Source organism: Chenopodium quinoa, unplaced genomic scaffold (genome assembly GCF_001683475.1).
Source record: "Chenopodium quinoa cultivar QQ74 unplaced genomic scaffold, ASM168347v1, whole genome shotgun sequence".
Classification (NCBI taxonomy): Eukaryota; Viridiplantae; Streptophyta; class Magnoliopsida; order Caryophyllales; family Amaranthaceae; genus Chenopodium; species Chenopodium quinoa.
The window spans coordinates 2,476,429-2,495,259 of NW_018744290.1; the positions used below are offsets into that span (position 1 = coordinate 2,476,429).

General features: G+C 35.7%; 3 protein-coding genes across 5 annotated transcripts; all 3 read right to left on the reverse strand.

Annotated features, from left to right (window-relative positions):
- Positions 1-359: 359 nt before the first annotated feature.
- On the reverse strand, positions 360-10,263 carry LOC110695271 (dynamin-related protein 3B-like). 3 transcript variants are annotated; one of them, XM_021872525.1, is made up of 21 exons: positions 10,035-10,263; positions 9,034-9,435; positions 8,029-8,311; positions 7,771-7,799; positions 7,585-7,686; positions 7,407-7,475; positions 7,225-7,284; positions 7,045-7,158; positions 5,656-5,704; positions 5,358-5,467; positions 5,083-5,175; positions 4,567-4,659; positions 4,324-4,461; positions 3,385-3,498; positions 3,169-3,288; positions 2,920-2,962; positions 1,889-2,028; positions 1,656-1,802; positions 1,464-1,516; positions 1,230-1,329; positions 360-876 (listed from the first exon to the last, which is right to left on the reverse strand). In XM_021872525.1, exons 2-21 carry the CDS (start codon positions 9,409-9,411, stop codon positions 748-750), a joined length of 2,364 nt encoding a protein of 787 aa, XP_021728217.1. In that variant the 5' UTR covers positions 9,412-9,435; positions 10,035-10,263; the 3' UTR covers positions 360-747. The 3 variants fall into 3 exon arrangements, 2 of the variants coding, with proteins under 2 accessions (XP_021728217.1, XP_021728216.1); XR_002506039.1 differs by lacking the exon at positions 10,035-10,263 and adding an exon at positions 983-1,098 and having other exon boundaries at positions 787-876; positions 9,034-9,741; XM_021872524.1 differs by lacking the exon at positions 10,035-10,263 and having other exon boundaries at positions 9,034-9,740.
- A 2,622-nt stretch (positions 10,264-12,885) lies between these two features.
- LOC110695272 (uncharacterized protein C6C3.02c-like) lies at positions 12,886-14,812 on the reverse strand. Its single transcript, XM_021872526.1, has 5 exons — positions 14,680-14,812; positions 13,949-14,005; positions 13,694-13,780; positions 13,426-13,598; positions 12,886-13,232 (listed from the first exon to the last, which is right to left on the reverse strand). The coding sequence occupies exons 1-5, from the start codon at positions 14,696-14,698 to the stop codon at positions 13,137-13,139; spliced, it is 432 nt and encodes a 143-aa protein (XP_021728218.1). The 5' UTR covers positions 14,699-14,812; the 3' UTR covers positions 12,886-13,136.
- Positions 14,813-15,708: 896 nt separating this feature from the next.
- Positions 15,709-18,712, reverse strand: LOC110695273 (uncharacterized tRNA/rRNA methyltransferase YsgA-like). Its single transcript, XM_021872527.1, has 4 exons — positions 18,213-18,712; positions 17,553-17,856; positions 16,863-16,913; positions 15,709-16,444 (listed from the first exon to the last, which is right to left on the reverse strand). The coding sequence occupies exons 1-4, from the start codon at positions 18,506-18,508 to the stop codon at positions 16,040-16,042; spliced, it is 1,056 nt and encodes a 351-aa protein (XP_021728219.1). The 5' UTR covers positions 18,509-18,712; the 3' UTR covers positions 15,709-16,039.
- Positions 18,713-18,831: the final 119 nt, after the last annotated feature.

The following is an 18,831-nucleotide window of genomic DNA, read 5'->3' on the forward strand; positions in this document are numbered from 1 at the left end:
ACAATTTAACTTTTGCATTATGCATATACTAATTATGATATTTTTTACCAATATATGTAAAATACTTAGATTAGCCTTGATATTGTATTTCGTATTTTTGGATTAATGATTTTGTCACTTTTGTACATTAACAATTTGACACAAGTGTTGGTCAAACTGTTTCGATTATTATGAAAGAGAGGGTATACAGTGAAAAATGTTTTATCAAGCTTTTAGGATGGTCGCCTTGTCGGTTGCCAACTTTGGCTTGCTTTTAAACTTTTAAGTTACACTCAAGAAAACCTATTTTAATAGGGCTCAAAAGTTCTGCTGAGATGGTAACAAATACTTGAAACAAAAAATATGAAAATACAAGAACGAAGAAAAAGAATCACAGGTAGTATAGTTGCATTTGCCATAATATATTCGTAATAGAATGATTGAAGCTATAGAAAACACATTAATCGATCATTTATCAAAAATTACAACTTATTATTTCCCCTTTCACTTATGAATTGTAAAATAACAAAAAAAATCAATATGTACCGAGGACCTATGATTCGACAGGGGCAACGTGTTCTTGCTTGTCAAGGCTCCTCAAGAGAACCTGGGATTCACAACTTTATGAGCTCAAAAAGGCGGCGCGATTTTTTGTGCGTATTAATGAATGATTTGCTCCAGCTCTATAGCATATAGGAGCATTGAGAACTGACACTGACAGTGGTGAGAAAACCATCAATCCAGATCATTGGAACAAACATTAACTTGTCAATAGATATTCATGTTATAAGAGGATGTAGGTGGTAACCCGTGAGTCCTTGGTAACCCAATTGAGTCGGTACCCAAACTATATCCTCTTTCAATCGTCTCAGCTTCAAGAGGTAATTCATCCAATGTCTACAAACAAAGCAAGCAATTAATGTCATCAAGAGAAAACAGATTTTGATTAGTCAAGTAATGCTTATTCAGCATACAGAAATTTGTCATCAGACGAGAGGGTAACCTTTTCTAACAAGTAGTGAAAAGGGTAGCTTTTCTTGAATAATTTAGCTTTGCACATAGTGGCATATCTAACAGAGCTTCAGCTAACCACCATCATGGCCAACATGCCTAACAAGTCTAATAGAAATGTGCAACTTAATCGGGTATGTGGAACTAAAAACTGTGTTCTGTGAAATTGTCTTCAAATACCACTAAAAGATGAGCTCTTGTGTATTATCATTACAAAAGTAGAGTTCCACAGAACTCACCTGAAAAGCCTGTTGAAGAACTCGGAGTGTCTCTCGAGCGTGTTTTCTCTTAGCTGACACTTCTCCAGGTTCCTGCAGCATCTCTTCGAATAGTTTTTCTCTGCAGAAACCAAAGAAATACACCATAACTTTGGTAAGCTAAAACATGGTCACCATTGGCACGAGAAGGATTGCAAAAGAGTTACACATTAATGTTCCAAAATTAATGCATATGCAGCTGAACAGTTTATATACCTGTAAAGTTTTTGAATTAAAACATTGTGCAGCTCACGTTTTGTGTGATTGACCTGATAAGGACATACAGAGATTGCCCAAAATGGGAGATATAAGTTCAACATTGTACTAGTAGGAGTGCCAGCTACGGCTTCATTTCACATTTGATAATTGATACTAGCATAAAGGAAGGTATTGTTCATAATCACCAACCAAAAAGTGCATGATAGCCTTGGGCACTGAATCCTCAATAATTTTCCTCACAATGTCAAAGTAAGATGATAATAACAATTTAGTAGCAGCTATCTCTGTAGCTTCTTGCTCTGAAAGAGTCTCCGAAGATCTCAAAATTGTAGGAGGCTGACATAAAGTAACACAGAGATGTAAGATAACATGCTCTTAATAAATGCAGTCAATGTTAAAGATACAAAAGCCATAAAATGCACCTCTCGCAGCTGAATGGTAGAAGGGGCATGATCAATGTTGTATGCAGGTTCCCTTTGCGCAATACTTTTAGGAGCCTCACGAGTAGAAGGTTGGTTCTCAGTCCCACTGAAGATGGATGAAATACCCCAGATGGAGCTACCTGTAAGGAAACGTGTAATAATTAAATGAAGAACAAATTGTAAGATGCGCTCACATAGATCATTGGTATATGGGTCTCCGTCTCATTACTCATAAGCTAAAGCATGGATTTGACATCATTAATCCTTGACAGATAATTGCTAACTCATCAATACATCAGGTCCTATGGACCCAAACATTCATCTAGCACACCCCCCCCCCCCCCCCCAAAACACACACACACACAAAATTCTATCACACAGTATTAAATCCCCTGACACGGAATAACCTATAAAGTACATTCTACTCAAGGCAAACTTGGGTTTGGACTCTAACCCAGTCTTTACGCAGATTCGCAAAGCCAGAAAATTTTTAGCATGTCAAACTGCATCTTACCCGTCAGAAAACATACCCAAAGGTTATACATAGAGTAACATTGAGAAGTATACTGTTTGAACTCAGTCTCTAAATAATGTCTCTACCATGTAGAGTTTTTTTCTTAACAAGACACTGGGTACTTCAATAGCTAAAACCTAATAGATCAGTATCAAAGTGCGAATTTTCTACAGGAAATATTACTACATTAGCATCATTTACCAGCACAGTAGCTGGTTTAAGATATCCTCTTTGACAACTTAGCCAAGTGACCAGCATCACTGCATCTACAACACATTCCCAAAAGGATCCACAAAAAGAGATTTGTAATTATGAATGCACATTTCAGCACACTGATAAACCATAATATCACCCTCCCTCGCACATACTGACCAGTGACCATGACACCCTAATTCTGTGAATTTTGCACTATTCACAAGGTCAAAACAATAACAGACTGGATATTAACATTGCTAGAAGGAAGAAAAAAAATTACAAGCATACTATAAACCAGCGGGGGGGGGGGGGGTGTGCTTACCAGTAGGCCGATTTCTATCTGCTTCTGTATTTGCTCGAACTCCCTATTCATTCAAACAGATGAATAAGGTTGAGAGTGTATGCCATATATGGAATCAAGAAAGCAATAACAAAACTAAGTTCCGCTCGTTCCATAGTCTATAAAAGAAACATGAAGTTCTTCCCTATGCTTTTCAAAAGACATAATTCAAAACTTTGAGCATCAAGAACAAGAAGTATAAAGAATAAACCAGGAAGGAAATAATTGCACCTGATCCGATATCACTCCATTGGCTGGTGGCTTAATAAAGCCATTTGCCGGTGACCTCACAATAGCTCTAGATCTTGAACTCCTTTCAGAACCTTGAGTCGTGTCAGATTCACCAGTATCCTGATCCAGAATGCCAAAAGTCATAATAATGAAATTTATGCAGCAAATAGTTACAGGGACAAATGGCGTCCATATATGTAAGATGGAAATCGATACCCTTTGTCTAGACACTGGTACAACTACCATTGATGACCTAATTTGCTGATGAGCCATTTCTAGTGCTCTGCTTCCACCAATAAAGTTTGGGTGGGAAGTGTTTATGTAGTCCATCTGCAAAACACATTTGTATTTGAATGTGACTATGTGAGCATTCCTAGCATCATAACTCAAAAGGCATATTTATCTTTTCTTTCCAAACACCATAAAAAAATAAATTCAACAAGGATATCCAACACCATGAGGTTTGACAGCAATATATAGAATGAAAGTATTCATCTCACAAAAGAACACGAGGAAGAATAAAGGCAGGGAAAACACACAGTGCTGAACAGTAGCAGCTGAGCACCAATCAGCCATAAATTTAAGTTTCATAAAGGATACCTTTGATGGTCTTAATACAATGATTATCAAACTATTGAAATTAAAAAACAAGTAGAAACAGAAATCTTCCTTTGACCTCAATAGTCGTTGCAAGAATCTGTCCTTAAGCAGTAGTTTATTCCCCATCCCAGTAGCATAAAGTGTTTGAAACAAAAGACTATATAGGGAATGAGTAATTTTATAATTCTACAGTAAGAATTCATTATATTTCATCATGTTTTAAGCCAAAAAATAAATTAATTAATGTCATAATAGGAGCAAATTAGCTGACTTGACCTTGCCGATTCATCAGACCAGCATAAATCAAATAAGTCTACACCTGCTAGTGGACTGCTTGGCTCATACCAGCATAAATCAAATTAGCTGACTTGACCTTGCCGATTCATCAGACAAGTTATTTAAACATAAAATTTGAGGGCATGCATTAGTGATTTAAATTAAAGAAATTAAATTAGATATATGGTGGCAAACAAAAGAATTTCCTTTTTTACTTCAATTTTGGCATGCCCTTAACAATACTTCGTATAACGCAATAAACATTATCTATCAACATACCTCCATTTCAATGAGGTGTCTTATAATGCTCTCTGCAGGGTTAAGGTTTTCCCGCAAAAATCTTCCCACAACCTCATCGACCCGTTTTCTGAGGACAGGGTAACGTTGCAGCTCATTAACCATGGATGAATGGCTCATCTAAAAATTATTCACCACAATAAAGCTTGCTATAGTTAGACTGCCAGAAAAAACATTAACAAATAGATATAACTGTCTCTTAGTCAAAAACAAAGGGCTCCTTACCTTTACTAATTCGTTGTAAATAAACTGAGCACACTGTATGCTAGGGTCTGATAGGCGGCCTATTTGTCTTCGGACAAGAACTTCAAAAGGAACCTGTGGTATAATAATACTAGCAATCAAAGAGCTAAACAGCAGAATAGGATACCATAAGGCAGCATATATACGACAGAGGGGTAGGATGCATTTTCAAGTTACAACATCCATTAACTTGAGTAAAAAACACAAAACTATACATCTCAAATAACTTTACATCTTTGCCTTTGCAAAGAGCCAGTCATTATAAACCCTAACCTAAGGAATTGGAGCGGGAAAGGAGAAATGAAGTGCCTTCTAATGCCCACTAAAAATTAGTAAATCTGAGAGTCTATCACTATGTTCAAAAGAATCAAAACTGGAAAAGCCCTGTAGTGATAAAAGCAAACATTGTATTCATTTGTCCTGGTAAAAGTTGACATGGGTGGGGACTGAAATCTAAAATAAAAGGTATCCATTAAACAATAAAAGGAGAAGATTAACCTCTGCAGCAAACACAGCAGATCTTGGACCCCTTGCATTATGAATCGCAGTTCGAATATCTTCATCTGGCAATCCATCACATGGATCGACATCCTACATTGTCATTTAAAAACATTACTACATTAGACGTTACCACTTTACCAGGGAAATGGGTGATCTGCAGTGTATACATCATTGCAGAAAGACCTGGCTAATTTTAGTCAAATTGGGATCATAGAATTCAATGTCCAAATAAACTTTCAGACACTGTACACCACAAAGGATAGAGTACTTACCTCCAGACTCTTTACAAAGATACACTGGAAAATATAATGAATTCGTGCACCACCAGACAGCTCAGAGGTTGAAATTTCTTCACTTTTCCCCTCCACCAAAGAAGAAAATGCTGTCATAAGCAAACCAATGTATTAGTCTCTGAAGGGCAGAAAATTCAATGAAACAAAATAAAGTTCAGCATACACTACCCAACTCAAGACTAGAGAAGATAGCAACGATACTGTGAACAATATAACTGCATTTTAATTACAGATACTTAAATTTCAATGATAAAAGAAATGACATGTCAATCCGAACCTTCAGAATATTTGGACAGGATGTTAAGCAGGAGAGTTCCCTGGCCAGCCTGCAGCATATGGGAACATAGAAACAATTATAAATTGAAATTACAGAAATTGCAGCACATATATAAAAAGCATCTAAATGAAATGATGTACGCCCTCCGTGTTTTAATAAGTGTTACAATTCGACATTTTTAAACATTCATAATAATTTGACTTGATTAATTTACTAATATATACAAAAAACAAATGTTATTGTATAATACATTGTTGGATTAATTATAATGTATACTTTCATAATAGGAACAATTTTCCTATAATTTTAATGTAGCATATAATTAGATAAATTAATGGTCAAAGTCATGTGTCGGCATGCGTGTTTGGTCAAAGTTTAATACTTATTAAAATACGGAGGGAGTAAGCTAAATTATAATCATCATAGTTATTTAGCTAGTTGATGGCTATGACAATGAGAAAATAATATGAGAAACAAGGTAGATGATCCAATTCCCATCAAGCTCTACTTTTATAAGGGGGGGGGGGGATAGAAATGAATTGAAGAAGAAAATCCATCACAGCATTTAACTGCTCTTAATAAATTCATTGTTACTTTTAAAACAATAGTTAGTTGCGTCTAATTTTACATTATCAATTGGTCTAAATTCTAATAACGAATCGTCCTTTATGCAATTACTTAATAAAGCTGGGAAATTAAGAAAGGTTGAATACATCTCACCAAGCACCCAAAGTTGTGCAGGTAGGCTAATGATATGACAAGATATGATTCTCTTGTATTGAAAGTGCAAATGAGAAGTTAGGTATAGGTTTATAAGCAACACAAGAACCTAATCCACAATAAATGTGATGGTGTATTCTGTTAAAGAATTCTGTGACATGCCAAGAAGTAGAGAAGTTTCTTCCCTGGCCATTGGAAAAGGGAAAGTTCCTACCAAAGCTTTTCTCAAAGAGGAATTCAGATTCACTAGTAGATGCAGGCTTCGTCAATCTGTCCTTGGTTGTTTAAGGAAAGCAATGTCAAAGATGAGTCAGAAGCACGACAGAAAAGGTTAATCAATTGATGGGTTGTTGAAGTGGAACTCCTACAGCAATTTTGATTGCATGTGTGGAAAAAAGGAATATGATAATTTTGTTAGGCTTCGCTCTATAAAGAGGTTTTTGTAATTGGAGCCAAGTGCTTCATTGTGAGCACTATTCTCTTTTAGGATTTTGTAAATATGATAGAAAATAATGCTTTAGGCTTCCTCTAAATGCTGCTTTCTCATGTTCAACAGCTTGATGATTTTGTACATAACCCTCTTATAGGCTTGACACCACCTCCATCTCCTTTTAACTGAATTTTAACAAAAAAATATACATAAGAACCAACAAAAAGAGTAGAGCTTACTCTTGTATCAGGAGTCTCTCCATAGCTTGCATATTCCTTTGTCACAGTGACCAGCTGTGAGCTTATCGCTGACTTTAATGCCGGAAGACATTCTCTGATATGTTGGACCAAAATCTATAAATAAAGGCAGTCAGCAAAATTCACACCTAAGAGAATAGAGCATAATGTCAAGATAAGAACCTGGTTCAACTTCTTTGCTAATTGTGGAACACCACAACGATCGGCTAGATTAACATATTCCTGCAAAACATGATAAGTATTGATATTCAGATCCAGACAGCCATAAAATTTTGTGAAAGAGTGTAGATCCAAACACACTCTAGCACTATTGAACTAAATGAAATTCAAATTTTTAATCATACAGGATGGGAGCGGAAAAATCTCTCTTCGGCTGCCAGGGCATCCTTTATGCTGCGATTGCGCATAATGTCCTGCTCATCAAACAAAGAATGTGACCTACAACTTCTAGATGGCACCAAAGAACCCAAAACTCATCAAGTCAATGTGAATTTTAAGGTTTATTACATAACAAAACATTACCTCTTGGCTGCGGTTAACCACTCCTACATAACCAAGTTGAAGAGGAATAACTTTCCCGAGCAATAAATTACGGGCATCAGTACCCCTATCCATGATATCCAACTGAAACCAAAGGGTCGAAATTATTAAATACTTCCACTTTGCAACAACACAATAAATAAGATATTGTACCAAGATCAGTTAAACCTTTGTAATGACACCGATAGTCCGCTTCCCTGGGAACAAGAGAAAAAAGGAAATAGCTAAGCCAAATGTAGGAAGTAGAGTAAAAAGTGGTGAAACAACATGACTGCAGAAATACTCCAACCCACTCATGCTCATTTGATTGAATGAAAAATATACATAAGTGATGATGGATTTACAATACACAATATCAGGCAAATATTTCCTTTGACAACATCAAAGGCCCGAAAAAAACAGGAGATACAAGCAAAGCAAGCTTACCATCAGGATCAGCATTCCCTGCTATTTGAAGAGCATCAGAATTGGCTAAATCAGAGTTTGCTGGGGTAACAGCCAATATCAGGCAGCTAGGATGTCGTATATATTTCATTATCATTGTGCGGATTCGTGCCTCGATATCAGAAGGCTGGTCACCAACTGGAACTCTTGTTATTCCAGGCAAATCTATCAAAGTGATGTCAAGAACATTGGGAGAGTAGATTTTTAAACTAATTGTTTTCTCTGAGATGCCCCTATTGCCTCCTGCCTCCCTTTCAGTTTCGGCCTTGAAATGATTGAGACAAGAGAAATCCACAGCAATTAGTAAACAACTAACAGCCATAAAAAAAGTGGATGTGGTCATCTAATTTGAGACCAAGAGATAATAATGGCGATTAGCAAATGAAAAGGGCCATTAGTTGATTTTGATCATGAAGGTAAGAGAGAGAGTTATGAAAAACAAAAAGAAGTCCCAGGAACATAACTTGACACTGTCAAGCCATGAAACAAGCAAAAGAATAACAACGTTTAATTAGCTTACGATTCTCTCTACCATAACATAAATAATTTTCATGATATGAAGAAGCAAGCATTTTTCTTCCCAAATCTACCTCCTTCCCCTAACATTACAAAGAAACCACTTCCTCGAGCTAAAAATTGAAATCGGAAAAGCCTCAACAGCAGTGGCATATTAAATATCATTCTACAGGACTACAACAAATCAGCCAAATATTTCTCCATCCCGAATCAATAGTCTTCTAATAAAATCAAGTCATTTCCTTAATTACGAGGGATTCAGATAACCTAACAGCTATTTTCAGGCGAGGATACCTTGTTCAATTCTTATTGTATGTCTCTATAAGCAAGCAATAACACTCCTAAGTTCAAAATCATACGAAATTACAACAAATTTGCCAAATATCAGCAAAACAATAAATCATTAATAATTACACACATAAAATGTCCTAAAAATACAAAAATTATCAAATTTATGTTAAATTAATATACCTGAATTTCATTTCGAATTTCAGAGAAATCATAGAACTTCCTGCCAGGAAAATGCAAGAACTCGCCGTACTCCACTTCGCCACCACCATCACCACCGCCATTATTAACCTTAGTTTGAATAAGATGCAACATAAGCGGTCTCCGAGTAACAACATCAGGACCTCTAGGAAGAAAATCACGGCCAACAAGAGCTTCAATAACGCTCGATTTGCCACTACTTTGACTTCCGACAACCGCAACTTGCGGCAAATTGATCGGAATCGAAACACCAGATTGTGAGCAGATATCTTGAAGCTTGTTCACCACTGGTATAAGTGTTTGCCCTAACGATGAAGCTTTTTGTGGCGGCGATTGCGGTTGTTCGTCTTCTTCCGCCATTGTTGCAGAGCTGATTGAATTGAGCTGGAAATTGAGAAATTGAAAACCCTAGATTAAAAAAAATTGAGTGTTTTGAGTCAGAGGAGAGAGAAAGAAGGAAGAAGAGGAATTCTGGTGAAATGTGGTCGATTGATTTCGTGCTCTCCAAACAAAAATGTGTTGATTGATTCGCGGGTAAAAAGATTGGGCTCCGAAGGATCAGTTTGTTTTTTCAGTTAGAGTTAGATAGACTGTTGTTTCAATTGCTTTTCATACAAGAAAAAAATAATTTTGGTTTAATTTCTGTGGAACCAAATTATAAAAATGGAGAAAGATTTAATTGCTTTAATTTTGAAATTTAAGGTGACTCCGATTATTAATGAAAATGTATTTTGTATTGATAATCAAAATTTATTACTTAAAAAAAAAAAAAAAAAACAATTTTCAAATGACCCACAATTTATGTTACACGGAAATGATGGTTGAAATTGAATTATACAAAATGATCCTATTTAAGAATTTTATCCCAAATATGACATTAATGAGTGTTCTTTGGTTAATAAAATTAAACTATGTTAGATTTTTTTTACTTAAAAAAAAAAAAAAAAAAAACCAAATTAAAAGAAAAAAATCAACCCAGCCACCTTCACTCAGCCGCCGCCGCCACCTCCAACTTCACCTTCACCCAGCTGTCGCCACCACCTCTATTCTCATCCTCACCCCAACCTGACACCCCCACCAGACCCAAACCCCGACACCCCCATTAGACCCAGACCTAAACCACCACTCCTCCACCATAACCCACGACCCTTCCTTCTTATCTCCTCTGAGTCTCTAACCTCTCTGCCAGCAGCAGCCTATTTTTGTTTCAACAGCCCCGAAACCACCCCACATGTCCCAATCTATAAGTGATTTCAGTTCAAGTGGGGGTTAGGGTTTTAGACTTTTAGGTTAGGGCGGTTTCAGTTCAGTCGGTGGCGTGTAAGGGGAAAGGGAGGGGGCCGGAAACGAGGCGGTGAAAGGGAGAGGGACGGAAATGGGGCGGAAAAAGGGGAGGGAGTGTCGGAAATGGGATGGGGAGGGGGTGTTGGCGGTGGCAGGGGCTACTGGTTGGGTTTGAGTTTCGGCTGAGATGGGGTGGTGGTATTAGGGTTTTGGTGGAGATGGTGTGGTGGCTAGGTTGATTTTTTTTTTTTTTTTAATAAACCTAACCATAGTTAACTCTTCTTAAATAAATAAGGTTATTAATGAGATAAAATCATAAAATAGGGTCATTTTATATAATTCAATTTCAAGTGGGCCACCATTTCCATGTAGCACAAATTGAGGGTCACCATTGAGAATTTCCCAAAAAAATGTAAAATAGATAGGAACAGTATACTCCGTATTGTTTGAATCAACAAAACTCCGTAAAACTTATATCTTTTACTAATTTTTTTCATACAATATATTGATAAATTAGTTACAATATATATTTTCATAATATCAACATTTTATAATTTATACTAATACAAAATTATAACGATATTAATTGATCTTCGTGTGAGTAGCTTGATTGATTTTGATGGCGGATGTTGGGATGTAGGTGAGTTGAAAACGCTCATTTTAATGCAAATGACAGGAAAGCTATTTTAGATATCCCTCTGTCTAAACGATGGCCGTGCGATAAAAGGTACTGGTGGCCAACCAAGGATGGATTATACTCTGTCAAGTCGGGGTACTGGCTAGGTAGGCTTGGGCATTTGCGCACTTGGGAACTCTTCCATGGATGTGACAATACCGAGCTCTGGAGGTATGATTGGAATATAAATGGCCCCCCTAAGCTGTGTCATTTTGTTTGGAGGGCATGTATGGGTAGTTTGGGGGTACCGGGTACGTGATGTTTTACACAAGTGCCATATCAAAGCTACAAGTCGCTGCACTTTGTGTAATGGTGGAGATGAGACCATAATCCACGGTCTATTTTACTGTGATACTTGAGAGTGATGCTCTGAGAGTGGTTTATGCAATTAGAGGAATGCAACTAGGCAATGCCCCTGTTTTCTTGTTCTATGAGGATGTGACCTTTGCTAGTTCTTATTTTACTTCCTTTAATTGTATGCATGTCAAGCGTGGTGGGAATGTACTTGCTCATAGTGTTGCCCGTTGGGATACTTCCAACTCATCGGAGCGTATTTGTATGTCCTCTTTTCCCCAAAGTTTAACAAATTTGGCGGAAATTGATTTATTATAATAAAATCCCGCTTGCTTGCTTGTTTAAAAAAAATAACGATATTAATTGTCAAAATTATGTATCGACAAGCATGCTCACTCAAATTGTTATAGTTATTGGGGAAAACAAAAAAAGAGAGAGTACTCGTACATTCTTAAATCAAAATTTGACATGAAAATAAAAACTTTATGTCTATATGTATAACGTTTTTTTATAGGTTGAAGAAAACACACTTAGACCTTGTTTGGTTGACACGGGAAACAAATTCCCATAGAAGAGTTCTTTAAGTTATTTCCCAAATGTAATTCCTAGGAATTTCTTTAAGTTATTTGGTTGTTACAATGGAAAGTTAGAATTCCCATGAATTTTGAATAACTAAGGGGGGCTTAGGTAATTTACTTCCTACATTTTGTGAGATGTGGAAATTCCCGTGAATTTCAACTTCCCTCATTGTTGTTTTTTTGTGTCAATCTAACAACTACCCAAATTAAAAAATCTCATGAATTTTCACTTCCCCTATTTTATTTTGTCAACCAAACAACCCCTTAATCAATATTTTTTTTTTTCAAGAAAAGCTTAATTATAAATTGAACGCAGAAAGAATCATTTACGAAGTATATAAAAATTTGAAAACAAAAAACATACAAACATTAATTCGATAAACAAATTTAGTTTATTAAAATGATAAATTGGAGCCCCCTCGTAGTAGTTAATCTTAAATTTGGAGCAAAATTGCCTTTAAGTCTAGCTAGGACTTAAATTAAACACATAATATGCTTTAAATATAGTTATAACCCTAGAATTCACCTTACTACGGGTTTGTTGTTCGACATTATTTTAACTTTTTTTTAGAAAATATAAGTAAATAAAGATAATTTTAAAATAAAAATAAGTTTCAAAAAAATTAATTTCAAACAAAATAAATATAGGTAAAATAATTTTATACAAAATTAGTTTCAAATGATATAAATTAAGACAATAACTTCAAACGAAATAAGTTCAGAAAATTCACCAAAAAAAAAAGGTACAAAATCAGATGAACCAAAAAACGTCAAAATTCTCATACTCCATAATATATTTTCTGTAGCACTAGAAAACCTGGTCTCTTGTGAATTTGTGATTGACAAAAATGAATATATTGAGCAGTTAAGCTCCATGCAGAAATGCAGAATCAAAACAAGTGCAGAAGACCTTGAATCTTGGAATGATAAGACAGCTACACAACGTCGACCCATTGTGAAAGCAAGTCATCAACACTCAAAACAGTCGACCCATTGCGAACATAAGCCATCCCGTAACAATATAGAAAGTTCAAAGAAATCTTTATTCAATCACAAAGCTTGGTAGCATCTGAAACATCCACCAGGCTAAAACTATGAATAGGAGTCACCGACACCATAGACATCAAAGCATTTAAAAAGTGGCATAACAATAGGCATCAGCCCACCAGTACTAAATATATAAACCACCACTAAAAGTTTTGAGCTTCAATAGTCTCAAGAATTTTGGCCATAAAAAACAATCCGAAGAGACTTCAAGCATTAATAGAACCAGAGTTCTTGCGGCATTCGCTCAACATATCAAGGTAGAACTGGCATCTGCTGATTTCACTCCCAAAATTGTTCAGGCACTGCACATTGACAAAAAACCAAAAATCAGATTGTCAAGCAGCCCAGAATCATAACCTGATTTTCTTCATTTTTCAGCGGTTAAACATATTATTATTGAATAGGAAATGGTCTGTCGCCAAATGCTGCAGTTAGATTAATTCCATCTTGATTCTTTAATATCAAACTTCAAAGTAAAACAAAAACATAACATACATCTTGGAAGGCCTTGTTATGGATTCCACAAGCATCACCAACATTGTTGTTAACAGAAGCTGGAGAAGCACCAGCTGCCTCATTAACAACAGTTTCATGTTGGATTGTGCGAGGACCAACAACAGCATCCACAGCCCTGTGTGCCACGGCACTACCAGTTCCAAAGGCAACACCTACAGAAGCAAGAACAAGAAAACAAATAAGAAATTTGAGAATAGTATGCCCTTAAATTTTTTTCATGCTACCATCTACAAAATGACTTGCTTACCCTGAGCTATAGTGGCACCGAGACCCCCAAGCATAGATCCGCCGCCACTGGAAGCAGGAGCAGGGGCTGGTGGAGGAGCACGTTGAGCTGCAAATAATTAACCACACATGAGCAGTGCATACAAGAGAGTAAAAACTACAAATAAGCATTTTGATGCCAGCTACAACAGTTAACTTCAGTTGATTATCGCAAATTCTACTTGAGTTATTCAAAAAAGGATAAGTAATTTGAAGGCAGACAAGAAAGCCAATGTACCTGGCTGAGGAGGGTTACGGACTGGCCGAGCAGTGGGACGAGGAGCAGATCTTCCTCCTGATTCATCAAAACTTGGTAATCTTAAAATAAATTCAATTAAAAACAAATCGCTGAATAAGAGTATTAGTCTTCGAACGAAGATGTCATAAGCAGGACATCTGAGTAACAGAAATTAACCAGGTTCAATCTGAACATACACATTTCTAACGTTCAAAAAGAGTTACAGATTTATAATTGCGCAGATATTTCATTTCTATAGCTATCTTCAGCAAAGATGAGAAAACCAAATCAAAGGATATCTAATTTATAGATTAGATTACCCTTAACAAGAAGTTGTAATTTTTCACATAAACCAGCTGAGATCAGATTAACCCTAATTAAGCTCATCTCATATAATTAGAATATAATTCATTTAAACCCTCAATCAAATCATGTCAAAACATCAACTTAATCTAATTCTCACCATTATTGATACAAATATTGAGCCATTACGAATTACAAATTAAAACTTCAATAGATAAATAAAATTAAGCTCCATCATTTAATATTCCGTATCAATTTCTATTTCCATCAAAACGTTGACAAATAAGTAACAATAAAAACCCTAAAAAATAAAAATAAAATTGTACTCTAGATGAATAATGAAAACCCTAATTCCTAAAATACAGTAATAACATGAATTAAAATGAAGGGAAAAAAAAAAAGAAAAAGGAGAGAGAAAGAGAAATTACCACCAGAACGACGAGGCATGATTTCGATGAAGAAATGAAGCAAGCGAAGAAGAAGGTTCTGGAGGAGAGGGAGAGCTCAACGTCGGCGTTTAAACTTTTAAGTAGTTGTGAAATGCTTTCGCGAGGAGGAGAGAGAGTATTATATAATGAGAGGGTGAGAAGTTTAGACTATTTTATTGGATTTGGGCCCAGCTTTTATCAATTCAACGGCCCACTTTGGTTCTAGAATATGTCAAAGGATTGAAAGGAATAATCCGTTTTTTTTTTTCTTTCTTTCTTTAAAGTGTCTTATTGTACAAGAAATTGGGAATTAGATGAGTTTTTTTTTTTTTGTTCTTTTTTTGGTTCTGACTAATCTAATACGAATTACTCCCTCCATACTTCTTATCATTCTAATTGCGTGAATCAGGACCAGAAAACATATGCATTCATTTTTACTGTATTATTTTTTTCGAAATTAATAATTATGTTCATAATGTTTGAATTATGAATGTGGTAATATATGTATTTATCTTAAGGGACGGATGAAGTATTATTTTATACATATTTAAGGTCTTATGTGGCAAAAGTAGCGATAGTGGGTAGTTTTTAGTGGTCAAGTAGCGGGTAGCGGTTAGGTAGCGAGTAGCTGTTAATTAGAAGTGGGTAGAGGTTAGCTGGCAAAGTAACGGTTGATAGTATGAGTGTTTGGTAAAAATGACGGTTGCAATACTAAAATATATCAAAATTCATATAAATATTGTTTAAAATGTAATAAAAATTTGTCAAACGCTACCCACTACTTCTAAATGCTACTATTTTTAACGTTTGAAAAAAACTACCTAAACATTACCTCTATCGCTAACTGCTACTAGAATCGCTACCTTGCCAAACACTCTCAAATTTTTTCTAGTAGTCAAAACACTAACCGTTACCTCAAATCCTCAATCGCTACCACCAAACAAGGCCTAAATCAGTTACGTGGATGATTCTTATCTCCTACTTAGACGTACTCACGTACTTGAATTGGTGATCAATCATTGCCTCATTGGTGAAAGTGCCCCTATAATGGAGAGCAATAGAGCATCTTGGTATACCAAAGACCATGGCAAATCAATCTATGAAACTATTTATGTTGTTTAACTCATGGATCAATTACATTCAACATATACTACGTAATAATCTCTAATTAGAAACCCTAAAGTATATAATACGAAGTATAATTTTACAAAAAAAAATAAAGTATATAATACGAAGTATGATTTTACAAAAAAGAAAACTTTACAATATAGTTTACTCATTTCTACCTTCTCTCTATCATTTACTTTAAGCTGCGCATGTGGAACTAAGGCACCGGTCTACTAGAGACTTGCATCTGAAATCAAGTCTGGGCGTCCTCTAACTCAGATTGTAGCATAAACATTAATATTCCACCTGCCACTGCAACATTAAGAGACTCAAAATTATCAGCCATTGGTATGCTTACCAGTTCACAGAATTCCCTTGCTCTCTCCGTAAGACCGGTACCCTCACTGCCTAGAAGTAAACATAATGGCGTATCAGCCAGAGAATGTGCAAGCCTTTGGGACAACTTATGAACAGGCTTGAATCCGTTGCTAATAGCAGGGTGACCAGCAAACATCTTCACTTGAACTTCATTGCTAAAAGCTTCAAGATGTGCCCAATTTCCCGAAACTAGGGGAATCTGAAATGGCGCACCTCTGCTAACCCTGAGTGCCTTCTCATTGAAAGGATCACAGCATCCAGGAAGCAGAAAAACACCATTCTGTTGAACATGAATACAAGTGTTTACATATGTTCTTCTATAAGTTAATGCTGTAGTTCCTTTTTTCCTACTAGTATTTAATCAAAGAAAGAGTACAAAGATTTTTTTTAAAGATTTCAGTCGTACATTTATGATCTAATCAAAGAATAAGAATCTGATTATTGCACAAAAGTTCAGGTAAATTGGAAGTCTTAAAATGATAAAAGCAGGTTGGTTTTTCAATTTCATTCCTTTGGCATGACGAATTAAAAAACTATTCATGACCAGCTACATGATACATCTATAAAGTGTGAAATGGACATTGCTAATGACATGCACTGTGAAATATTCACAATTTCTCTTTACAACATTTAAACCTTTGGCAACCCCACAAATAAGATCTAAAGCTAGAAGCACAAGAGGATGCAAAGTCACTTACCCATTTGAACGCCAGGGCCGATCTAAGCAGTGTACCAAGGTTCCCTGGATCCTGTGTCAACCATCAAGTTACAAAAGAAGATTATTACGTAGTCACTAATCAGACAGAGAAAACTGCACATTGTACTTGATAGATTGAATGGTAATACCTAAAAAAGGCACCATGCAAGAAAACTTAAGGATACACACCAAGCCAACCAAACACACTAATATAAAGATCATATAGTGATTTCCTAAGGCAGATCATATAAAGATCAATTTGAAATGGCAGAATTTAGAGAAAGAAAACAAAAACACTGTGAAATCTCAATCCATTATTGCGATTCTTGAAACAGGGTTGACAGTAGTTACTCTCAGACCTATACCATATGCACATCAAGAAACAATAAAAATTATTCATGCACAAAGAATTCATTTTACACCATATAGATATATCAACAGGCTCACCAAAATCCCAGTTATTGAGTAATTCATTTTGATATATGACCGTTTTGAAACTTAAAAGACAATTTAACTCCTGATGAATGATTCTAGCAGATAATAATGATTATCTAATGACTTAACCAGGACAGGAAAATGAGGTGGAATTTAACACATTTATTAAAGGAGGATGTAGATATTTCAAAGACTCCAAGTGCAACAAAAAGATTCCCTAGTAAACAAACTCAGAGAGCAAGCACCAAAGCAAAACCTGTATCCCTTCAAGGACTAGAATTCGATGAGTATCGGCACAACGAAACCACCTTGTACAATCCACCTCGAGACGATTATCACTCAAATCCATAAAATAATTAGGCATCTTCATGAGAGCTATAACTTCAATTGATTCAGTTGACTGAACCCCAGAAAGCTTTTTCATCACCAAAGAGCTCACATACACTCTCTCTCCTGGAATATCACATAATCCTTTAGGAATCTCAGCTTTATCAAGCACAAATAGACATTCTACTGCCATTTTTTGCTCTTGTCTCAACTCATGAAACTCATGAATTTCTCTGTGTACAAAAAGTTTGCAAAATTCCCACAAAAATTCAGGACACTAAATTGGCCTAATTTGAACAAATTACTGCATTTATCATTCATATTAAGAACAAATTGAATAAAATTAGAATTACCCATTTCAAAGCTTGCAAATTCAGGTCAAATTCAATTAAACAACAATTATACCAAACTTAGTAAAATTTAAAATTCAGTTCATAATAGGAACAAATTGAACAAAATTATAAGTACCCATTTCAAAACTTGCAAATTCCAGGTCAAATTCAATCAAACCCAGAAAAAAAACATGACTTACACAAAATTACAACCCTAAAAAACAGAGAAAATTGAAAATTGATTGAAGAAAACTGACCTGATAAGGGTAGTGCCAACGACAAGCACAGAACCATGAGAGTGACGATAAGAAGAACTCTGACGGAGCTTTACGCAATGCTTCACAAATGGGTTTGAAGTGCTGGTGATTGATTTTGCAGTTGGCGGTGAACGAGTTGACTCAGTGAGTAAGCAATTGCTGCCATTTTTAAGATTATGACAAGATTCTATTCTCTGTTTTCTTGTTTGGTAATTTGATGTTTTTATAGTAGGGGCTACTTTTGCTCCTTGAAGTTTGTATGAAGTGGAATACCAGTGTGAGCTTGTGCATTGCATCTTTTCAAATCACTAAATTCTGACTTTTTTCTCTCTTTCTCCAGGAGAATAAACTGTTTTAGTCATTCAGTTTCTAACTTTTCTAACAACACTTTCGTGATGCGAATAAAATTGTAGAGGCGTATATACAATGATTATTGTGCATCCCCTCCAGGATGACATGGTGTGGCGAAATATAAGCTACTCTTTAATACCAATGGAAAATTGAACACCATTTGCTTTAACGGAATCAATACAAAAATGGCCGAACTTAACTTGTTGGTATATATAGAGATTGATATATTTGGTTCATAGAAAAATGTTTCAATGATAAAATGAGTAAA

Excerpts from the sequence above, each read along its gene's own strand:
- LOC110695271 (XM_021872525.1), bottom strand. The coding sequence starts at position 9,411 with ATGGCGGAAGAAGACGAACAACCGCAATCGCCGCCACAAAAAGCTTCA. Across the intron at positions 7,159-7,224 it reads TAGCAAAGAAGTTGAACCAG|ATTTTGGTCCAACATATCAG; the intron begins GTTCTTATCTTG and ends CTTTATTTATAG. Across the intron at positions 4,660-5,082 it reads CTGCTGTGTTTGCTGCAGAG|GTTCCTTTTGAAGTTCTTGT; the intron begins GTTAATCTTCTC and ends ATTATACCACAG.
- LOC110695272 (XM_021872526.1), bottom strand. Across the intron at positions 13,781-13,948 it reads CCGTAACCCTCCTCAGCCAG|CTCAACGTGCTCCTCCACCA; the intron begins GTACATTGGCTT and ends AATTATTTGCAG. Across the intron at positions 13,233-13,425 it reads ATAACAAGGCCTTCCAAGAT|TGCCTGAACAATTTTGGGAG; the intron begins GTATGTTATGTT and ends GTCAATGTGCAG.
- LOC110695273 (XM_021872527.1), bottom strand. The coding sequence starts at position 18,508 with ATGCAATGCACAAGCTCACACTGGTATTCCACTTCATACAAACTTCAA. Across the intron at positions 16,914-17,552 it reads TAGTCCTTGAAGGGATACAG|GATCCAGGGAACCTTGGTAC; the intron begins GTTTTGCTTTGG and ends TGGTTGACACAG. Across the intron at positions 16,445-16,862 it reads CGGCCCTGGCGTTCAAATGG|AATGGTGTTTTTCTGCTTCC; the intron begins GTAAGTGACTTT and ends CATGTTCAACAG.